This window comes from Durio zibethinus, chromosome 22 (assembly GCF_047325235.1).
Source record: "Durio zibethinus cultivar Kanyao isolate XHJ-2024 chromosome 22, ASM4732523v1, whole genome shotgun sequence".
Lineage (NCBI taxonomy): Eukaryota > Viridiplantae > Streptophyta > Magnoliopsida > Malvales > Malvaceae > Durio > Durio zibethinus.
Window position 1 is genome coordinate 6,292,195 of NC_143183.1, and position 10,139 is coordinate 6,302,333.

Sequence of the window (10,139 nt, forward strand, 5' to 3'; positions counted from 1 at the left end):
AAAAGTTATAAATAAAAAATTGCAATAGTAATAGAATATACCTTGAAAAAAAATTACTAAAAAAATAAAAAAATTGATATATAATACATTACATATTAGTTTCTTTTCAAATTATATTCAAAATTTTAAAACTCATAGTATATATAAATTTTATACATATTGACTTATCCTTAAAAAATAAACTTTCTAAAATAGCAAAAAAAAAAAAAAAAAATTTCCTTTGGATATTTTTGTTTACAATAATATTTATATCTTTGTAAGGTTTTATTAAAAAATATATATTATACCTTTTTAAAAATATATATTATTGAATGATAAATTAAATAATAAAAAAAGTATTAACATATTTTCACTTTAGTAATTTGATTAAATTATTATGTAAAATATGAAAAATGTTAGAAAATATGTGAAAAAAGAAAAAATAAAATGAAAAAAAATATTATTTTTCATAAAAATGAAACTGTAATAATAATAAAATAATCTTGAAAAAAGTTATAAATAAAAAAAAAACAAATTGCAATAGTAATAGAATATACTTTAACAAAAAGTTACTGAAAAAATAAAAAAATTGATATATAATATATTACATTTAGGGTCTTAAATTTTTAGAAGAATTTTTAGTGGTAATTAGGATTAAATTAGATAATTTTTAAATTAATTTTTTAAAATTTAAAATAGATATAATAAGTGATAAAGATAGTATTAAATTTTTTACATTTATTTAAAATATAAATTTGATAATTAGAATTTAAATGGATATAATTGTTTTGATGATTTTATTATTTAAAAATTTACGATGAAAATTTTTAGAATTTTTAAAATCTTACATAAAATTATTTGAATTTTTAATGCCTTACTTAAATTTTTTTTAAAAAATAATTTTTTAAATCAAGATAACAAAAATTATTGAAAGATTTGAATAAATTTAATCTTTATAATTTTTAAATACGTTTGAAAGATTTTGATAATTAAATAATTTTTTAAATAAAATTATTTGGTAAACAACTAAAATTATTTATTATAAAATAAAATCCATATTTCATATTTTTAATTTTAAAAAATATATCTTTAAATTGATTTTATTTTAAATTATAATTTAAATAATTTATATATTTAAATAAATTTAAAATTATCAAATTTACAATTAAAAAAAAACTATCTTATTTTTTAAAGAAAATATCCTATATCATTTAAGATAATTATCTACATAGACATCCATAACAAACTTATTTGTGTATATTTTTATATAATATATGTATTAGATATATAGAAAATTTTCAATTATTGAAAGCCAACATAGGTTTGTTTTGTTAAATTGATAAAAATTAAATATTTCACTTTTAAAATTTAAATTGGAATCCCATTATCAAAAATTTTTCTTTTACATATAATTCACAATTTAATTAATAATAAATTTATTAATAAATAGTTTGAATTTTCATTTTTCTAATAACATAAGGGAAGTGTACAAATTGCCAAAACTAAGAAGGAAAAATAACAGAATGCAAGGGATGTAACTAAAATTCACAATTTGTTAATGCTTTAATTAAAAAAAAAAAAAAAAAAGGGCCACACAATTGGAAACCACCATCTTATCTCTTCTAACAGAATATTGTCCTTTATTTTATTTGTCAAATTAACTCACACTTTTTGATCATTTATTTTCTTGATGGTAAGTCAACTCTCCTGCCTGAAGAAATGTATATACAAAATGTCCAAAACCTGAATCAAATCTCTTTTATATCAGAATAACCGCCAAACCACAACCCAGAAAAAAATAATAATAACTTACTTGAAACCAATTTGACTCTCCGACAAACCAACATGGCAGAAAGCCTCCATGATGACCATCGGAAATCAAATGAAAAATATGCAGGGGATATTGCATTTCATTTCCCCCCACATGAACTTCTGCTGCTGTTGAGAATTAAAGAAAGCAGCAGATAGGTTGGATCCACGTAAAAGCCGGTAGGATTATTTCCAGATTTTAACAGATTTGTCGTAACTGGCAGAGGCAACCAACCCTGTCACATGTGACTCTGCCAGGGCTGATATCACGCACTCATGAGCTGCAATCGTCAAACACTTATTCTCAGCCGTGTTCCAAAGCTCCATTGACTGCAAACCACAAGTGTAAAAGGGACATGGAAAAGAAAAAGAAATTAGCGATAATGTGATATGTCATAGAACAATTGAGGTGAAAGGATTTAATATCGTATCCATGAAATATGGAAATACAGCCATCATCGGCAACAAGTCGAAGAGTGGGTAAAACAAATGGCAATGATATCAATTAGTTCTTGATATCTCATCATCATCATCATAAGAATAAGAAATGGCACCTGATAGCCACCAACAACCAAGAGAGTAGGGAAGCTAGGATGAAAAACACAAGAATGAAACTTGTTTCCACTGGAATTGAGCTCGTGAATGCACTCTCCAGAGGCCAGTGACCACACTCTGACAGACTCTTGACTGACCGATGCTAAAATGTCTCCATTTTTGTCCCAACAAACAGAGTGTACCTCTGTATTGTGCCCCTGAGAGAAAAAATTACAACTGTGTCAAAATTGATACCCAAAACCTATAAGCAAGGTAATATACTCTTCCTTTCCAAGATTTATAAACTCAACAATATTTCTACCTGCAATAAGTGTGTTCTTCTGTCAGTCTCTACATCAAAGATAGAAACAACATTATCTGCTGCTGCAGCTAGTAATTGTCCTACTCTTGGTTGAAATCTCACATTAGTGCTGCCTCCCTGCTTTGATTAGTGAAAGTAATTTAGATTAAAAACTTCATAAGCCAAAGAAGCGGCAGAACTTAAAAAAAGATAAAAGCTTAGGGATTTAGAAGGCCAGCCTTGGAGATATGAATGCAAGAAAACTGACTGATGTTGCAGAAGTGAATCTCACTGTTACCATCACAAGAGCAGAAAAGTTCATTCTTCTTAGGGTGGAAATCAAGGGACATAACTTTTGCCGTATGCCCTGTATATTTCCAGATGCAATAACTTGGCTGCAAAAATGGTAAAAAAAATAAGTGCTCCTGATATGTAAACCATTCTATTCATCAACATGCGAACAAAGTAGAACTCCCAAGTCTTCTATAATGGTAACAACTTTGCTTCTTGTCTTCCACCAAACAATGTCAGGTTTAATGGCATGATGATTAATTTAGCATAGACAACAGGCGGAAAGTGTAGCACTCTATATATAAACCTGAAGGTAGAATGACACAAAAGAAACAGGCAAAAGTGGCCAATAAGAGAGAATTACAGACATTAAACACAAACAAGAAAGGAGCTAGAAGTTATACTTGTGCAGCATCCCAAACTCGCACTGTTGTATCAAAAGAAGATGTTGCCAGCTGAGTGGAATTTGGTCTGAAGCGAATATCAGTTATAATATGAGTGTGTTCCTCTGGCGTGCACTCAGTTTGCAGAGTATCCATGTTCCAAAGAACAGCCTACTGACAGGAAATAGACAAGCATGCACATCATTATTCCATACTTCCATTTAAGTCCATTTTTTTGATTGATCATAAATGTTCTTGCAACCGTTTTGCTGAGGACCCAAGGACAAGAAATATGGCACCACACAGCCACATCATTTATGAAAACAAAACAGTCAAATAACAACAATAATTAATAATTTGAACGTATGTGGCTTGCTACATATAGAAAATTCATTCCTCGTATGCTACAATGCATTATACCTTCTTGTCATGCCCAGCACTGGCCAATAGCTTTCCATCTGTAGAGAAATGACAGCAGGTGACTTTGCCATTGCTTTTACGTATTGACCCAACTTCATTGAAGCCAAAACCTGAAATGCAGAAAAAGATTCATTGTTGGGGTCAACTTGAAGAATAAGAGTGCTGAGAGCATGATATCATATATTACCCTTTGAAGTCTCAGTAGCATGTTCAGATGGGTTTTGTTTTAGGGTGCCAAACAAATTCCCTCCATCTCCATCATCGTGTGAGAGAAAAGATTCCACATTGTCTTCCAAGGAGCCAACATCCCCAAAATGTTCCATGTCATCCTGCAATTAGGAGCAATGTCATAAACAGGCTTTTGAAATGACTTGACCATGGAAATTACATGCAGCACAGCATGAGAAAAGGCAAGGCAAATTAAGTATATATGGAAGAATAATAGTGCAGAAACTCGGCTATTTAAGGTTTATTTGCTTGATCTGAATATTGAATTAAATTCGACTCTAAGTTGTAAGAAAGAGAAAGAAGTAAAAAGCAACTAGAGATTAAGAAATAAAACCCTAATGAAAACTTGCCGACAACAAAATTTCATCTAGAAATGCTCAATCTTGCCATATTCTTCAAAAAGAGTACTAGGATCTTTTGGTAGCCTCAAAGCCCTTAAGACATCAAATTATTGACCTAGGAAATAAAACATTGCCATCTGTACCGGAGTTCAACTCAAAAAGGTAAAAATACCCAGATATTTTCAATACTATAGCATGAACAGTTCCTGAATGAACACTGGCATGAATAACGTAAAATGCTGTATTACAATAACTAGATTCATCCTTATCAAACAAGTTCAACAAATTAAAAAAAAGTTATACAAGAATCTTAACAATTTCCATAGAACACATAATGTTGGTGCAAAGGGATAATGTGTCTCCATCATTGTCACAGCTATGGCATCAGTATTTCAGCCAAGATAGGGAAGCAATGCTTAAACATTTACAGCACATCACTCTAAGACAGTAAGCAAGGATATTCACAAAATATTAATAGTGACAGACATTACCAGCAATAATTGTTAGTCCTAATGCATGAAGTAAGATGAGAAGGGTCTCTGGATCTAAGTTTAGGACGTTGGACAAAGAATAATGTTTAAGCTCATATTATCCAAAACATAGAATGTTGAATATGAGCTTTTTTATCAATTATTTGTCATTTTGGAACAAGCAGAAAAAAGCAATTTATATGGAGGTTAATTAACTCTAACAACAAGAAGAAACTAGAAAAAAATGGTCATGCCTGGTAGACTGACAAGAATGCACATAGTCGTGGTCATAAAGATGGGGACTACCAAATTTAGAAATTCACTGGCTTTTCAAAGACCAAATGACAATTTGCCAACATGTTTATGACAACACGGACGGCTCATACCAACTTAGCATCCAAAAGTTTTATGCAAGCAGCATGAATGTAGGAATGCTTTGGGTTTCTTAGTATTGCAGGTTCAAAACGTTTACTAAACATCCTGAGGTTGGCTAAAAGTTAGGATTACCTACCAGTTGATTAGTTGATGATGCAATACCAACTGTTCCATCAGACCCATACATCATCAAATTTTTTGACATGTTCCTACCATACTGCATATTGCCCACCATAGCCACTCCATCACCAGGTGTATGAGTTGATGGGGTTGATGGCTGAGAGTTAGGGGAAGGGCCCACTGCATTTCCAGTACCAGTGCTATTAGCAGGTCCAGAAGATGCTGGCCCTTTTCTTTTCCGGTTATTCTAACACACCATATAGGTAATAGTCGTCAATTTGTAGGACAATTAGGAAAAAACAAAAGATAAAGCATCAGGAAATGTTCCCATCATAAATTAATGCAAACAATACAAAGATCAGCTGGCAGCCTACAGTAACAAGAAACATTGTGATAATCAAGAAACAAAACAGAAGCAAGCCCAACCTGTTGCACTTGCGGTGACTGCAATGGGTCTTGTTGAGAGGAAGATTGTCTTATTGGTGGCATGCTCATCTGCTGAAAAATCACAAAAAGGCTCAGATGAAACAAAGCACAAAGAGCATTGACCATTCTTAACAAAATTTATAACAGTTAGGACTTGTTAAGAACTACTGAACTAGTGCAACCATCATGATATGCCCATACACAAAATAAAGTCGGCCATAAAGGTACGGATAAAGAGAATAAAATATGCACCCAAAACCGAAGTCACATGTAGAAGAGTAATGGCGTACATATTATCTTGGTTATATAAACGAATGGCAGATGGTATCACAACACACCATCACAAGTATATACAGAGACTTTTGTTTTTCTCTTCAACATGAAATTGACAGACATGCATGCATATCTCATCCATAACAAGATTGCAGGATGCTATAACTTCTCTCTGCTGCACCTTTTGCACTTGTTGATTTTGAGTACGAAAACTATTAGGTGGCATTTGAATATAGGAAGCAATACAACAGTTATAACTGGTTCTGGAAGGGATATCTTACTTTTGATGAGGTTGATTGCATTGGAGACCCTATAGATCCATCATTAGCCATTGGCTGGCCCTCTTTTGTATTTAAGGTGCCTCGAGATAATCCTGAAAATCTTTGGGGTTCCATATCTCCGTACATAGGTGAGCTACTCAGATTTCCTTGTGCCTGGACTTGTGCTAAGAGCTGCTGTTGTTGCTGCTGTGGCAGAAGCTGAAACTGGTTTGCGTTCTGTAGGGGTGGCTTTTGCACTTGTGTACCTAAACTTGGCCGCATTTGATCAATGCCCTGTAAAATTAGTTAAGAGGCAATTAAAGACAACCACTCAGACAAGGAAAATAAATATTGAGGACAGAAATCCAGTTTAGAGCTTACAGTTAATGGCCAACCCTTCAACGGAAGGCTACCGACTCCAGCGTTTAAACCTTGAAGAAGAAAAGTAACATGGAAGTATAAGAATGTTTAGAAAAATGCCTTGACTTAAGAAACCACAGAGCCAAAGTTATTAGATATGTTGCCTTCACCTCAGAAGAGAAATAAACTTGACAAAAATAGAAACAGCTTCATGCAGTGTTTTCTAGAGTAGGTAGATTTAGCACTTGGCAGAGCCAAACTAGAGAACCACCCGATCATCTTAAGTTACAGCAGCACTAAGCATATTAGTAATAGCCAATAAACAAACACCTTGCCTACAGGCTTTTCTATTGGAATTTTAGGGATTGTATTATACATGTTTAGAGAAGCATATTACTTGAATATAGGAAGAAGGATAAGATGGTCTGTACATGAAACAAACAATACATGTTTCTCTCGGGGCTAAATGGCAATGACATAATGGTATACTAAACTAATAAATCCACAACAAAAGACACTTAATGAGAAGTTTGGCCACGGAAATGAAACTCATTAGTATCCAGTAGGGTGAATGGTGCAAACAGAATATAACATCATTAGTTATGATTACCTGTATTTCCTATTCCAGGTTTCGATTGCATGATTCCTTGTCCAGAAATTGAGGAAGGATCCAAAGGCATGGATCTCTGTGCACCAACCAAGTTCACTTCACCTTTAATATCCTGCAATAAGAAAAATGTATATATAAAAGTCATTAGTTCAACCACGCTGCAAGAGTATAATAGCGAGGTTGTACAGTGTTGAAGCAAATGCAGGAATATCTTTATCCAAGAAGCACAGCAATAGCAATTTCTAGAGTCCATGCCTGAATTTGCTGCAATGCTGCAGTTACACTTCCATGGTTTCCTTGAACCAACTGACTGCATCAGAACAGAGAGTTTTTGTGTGTCATTAAGCAGAAAAAGGTTCATTACAGTAAAACAAAACACTTCATCTAAGATTACAAGTATATTTACCCATGATGATTTGTAGCTGACTTTAAGAGGGCCATTCTAGCATCAAGAAGTGGTTGGGACGTCTCTGAATTCACTGCATTGGGGTGTTTCATGCGCTCTTCATACATTTTTGCTGCCAATGCACTTGCATTTGGCTGCCCAAGCATTCCTTCGGAGGCAATAGCATTTACAGGACCACCCAAAGAAGGATGATTAGGATCCCTACGCTGCATCTGAGCTTGATGCAAAAGCTGCAACTGCTGCATGTGCAGCTGTTGTTGCTCCTTTGCTTTGATTTGTTGCACCTGTACGTACTACCATAACGGTTTGAAAACAGTCAGTATAAACTGCACTATTCAAAAGAATTTACAACAATACTTGGTATAGTTTTAACAAGACACCTCTATGTATGCTGCAGCAGCCTCTGAATGCTTGTCATTTGTTCTCGATATAAATATGTCCCAAAAGACAGACCACCACTCGAAAAGAAACCCACCAGGAGCATCAATTGCTGGATGAATAATCAAGTTCTACATGAATCACTTATGCAAACTAAAACGCTTCAACCAACAATATGCTACAGTGACTACAACCTAACCAAGCAACTAGAATCAAGATTAACCTATAGTTTTAAGGCAAAAATCCCCATCATACCATCATTAATTTAAAAAATAAATGAGAACACGTCTATACCATCCAGTTAAAAGCTATGGTACATGGACTTGAGATTGGGTACCTGACAAAGGAATGCCACTTTTTGGCAATTTTTACATTAATGTTAAGAATCTAAGTGTCATACCCATGTAAATTTAACAGTGGCCAAGACTTTAAGGTAAAGTGAAGAGTCCGTGTAACATAGGCTAAAACAGATTCCTATAAAACCTCCATATTCTCCTTTTCCACATAAAAAAACAGTCAGTCACAATATCGACAATTAACTAACAGAATTTAAACATTTCAGGGAAAGTCAAATCTTACCTACTGGATCCGGGGCGACTTTCCCTTCTGTCATGAAGGACTTTGCAGTGGCATGCAATTTTTTCTTTACTAAATAATCATATATATAAACATCAAGCCTACCAACCATTAAAAAAAAAATAAAACAAATAAAATAAAATCATGGACTCAAATAAAATAAAACTGAAATTCCTTTTCTCAAATAACATATAAATACATCTTATCTGCTTCCCAATTACTCTGCGCCATAGTTTCAGCTCAAAACCAAATTAATTAACTGTTCAAAAAACATAAATTGATATGAAGTAAAATAAAATATTATAAATTCAGTAGAAAAAAATTTATAATTGTAAAAACTGAAACTACATTGATCGAAACTAACCTTAAAGGGAACAATTCAGATGAATCAAAGCCTACATTAGCATTATTGAGCTCGTGAAGAAGCGATTTTATTGATCAACCGTTGGTTTCTGCATTCAAGAATAAACAATTCCGAAAAATTGAATCAAAATTCATAGATTTCTTTAAAGGATCTTATAATTGATGAGATTAATAAAGTAGAAAAGAGCTAAAATCTTTCAAATTCAGAAACTTGCAGCTTCAAATAGAAAGGAAAATTACTAAATTAGGGTTTTGTTTGATTAGGAGAATTGAAATTTATGAAGCTCCGAAACTCAGTTTTTTTTTTTAACATAAGGAAAAATGGGGAGAGTTTGAGTAAGGTCCGTACGAAGATTCTGGTGCTCGGAGTCTCAGCTTTTGAGCCGAATCTGAGTTTTGGTGTCTTTGAGGCTCGGAAGGGTTTGTTTGGAGATCAGGTCCGGAGTCTCCGAAAATTTCTATGGCGTTATGCTCTTGCAAGTTTTAAGTAGGGAGAGACCTTTTCTTATTCGGATGAGATTTTCTTCAGTGGATTCGGTTTCATAATAGTTTCATGAAATCTTCACTTAATCATAATTATTAAAACACCTACTTAATTATTGAAACAATTAAGGCTTTACAGAAGTAGATGATTAGAAATTATTAATTAAACAAGTCATTATTTTTTAGGCTGATTTAAATAGATTTTTAGAAATTATTAATTAATAAATTCATTAGATTTTAAGCTTAATTAGAATGTGTAATGATAATTCTCTCATTATATTAAAATTTATATTTTTTTATAATTAAAGTTATTTATGAATTTCGATCATTAAAATTAAATGTTTAAAAAATTTTGATTTCTTCAATTTCTTTTGGATTTAAAAAAAAAATCCAATCGAATAATTTTTTTTAAAGTAACTTAGATAATCATATATTTAGTCAAACTACGCAAGGTGTTGTTGCTATTGTTATGTTTGTTTTGATTTGCTTCATCCTGTTCATGTAGCAGGCTGATCTCTTGGTCGACGACGACAGATTATTCTCTTGAAAATACTATTGAATATAGTGGTTTTGGGAATGAAATCCTCGGTGAAGGAACAACATCTTTTAACCTTATGGATTATGGCACAACTGGAAATGGCCAAACAGCTGATGATTCTCAAAGTAAAGTTGCTGCTTTTCTTTTATATGTTTATGTCATTGTTTTCCTATTAAAAGAAATGTTGACTGCGGATAAATTGGAAATTAAGGCAT

General features: G+C 32.7%; 1 protein-coding gene across 6 annotated transcripts; it reads right to left on the bottom strand.

Annotated features, from left to right (window-relative positions):
* Window positions 1–1,592: 1,592 nt before the first annotated feature.
* LOC111307882 (transcriptional corepressor LEUNIG_HOMOLOG-like) lies at window positions 1,593–9,379 on the bottom strand. Of its 6 annotated transcripts, none has more exons than XM_022906184.2 (19): window positions 9,253–9,379; window positions 8,905–8,992; window positions 8,740–8,799; window positions 8,544–8,641; window positions 7,967–8,076; window positions 7,587–7,870; window positions 7,436–7,490; window positions 7,181–7,292; window positions 6,592–6,641; window positions 6,232–6,504; window positions 5,678–5,749; window positions 5,268–5,498; window positions 3,905–4,046; window positions 3,718–3,827; window positions 3,319–3,468; window positions 2,863–3,018; window positions 2,645–2,761; window positions 2,343–2,540; window positions 1,593–2,118 (listed from the first exon to the last, which is right to left on the bottom strand). In XM_022906184.2, the coding sequence occupies exons 3-19, from the start codon at window positions 8,769–8,771 to the stop codon at window positions 1,975–1,977; spliced, it is 2,334 nt and encodes a 777-aa protein (XP_022761919.2). In that variant the 5' UTR covers window positions 8,772–8,799; window positions 8,905–8,992; window positions 9,253–9,379; the 3' UTR covers window positions 1,593–1,974. The 6 variants fall into 6 exon arrangements, with proteins under 6 accessions (XP_022761919.2, XP_089607550.1, XP_022761917.2 ...); XM_089751424.1 differs by having other exon boundaries at window positions 5,678–5,746; window positions 7,587–7,879; XM_022906182.2 differs by having other exon boundaries at window positions 7,587–7,879.
* Window positions 9,380–10,139: the final 760 nt, after the last annotated feature.

What these genes read in the sequence shown, in the direction of transcription:
- LOC111307882 (XM_022906182.2), bottom strand. Translation starts at nt 8,771, where the DNA reads ATGGCGCAGAGTAATTGGGAAGCAGATAAGAT. An exon ending in ACCTGGAATAGGAAATACAG is followed by an intron (nt 6,642 to 7,180) that starts GTAATCATAACT and finishes TTCTTCTTCAAG; the next exon opens with GTTTAAACGCTGGAGTCGGT. An exon ending in CATCATCAACTAATCAACTG is followed by an intron (nt 4,047 to 5,267) that starts GTAGGTAATCCT and finishes TCCTAATTGCAG; the next exon opens with GATGACATGGAACATTTTGG.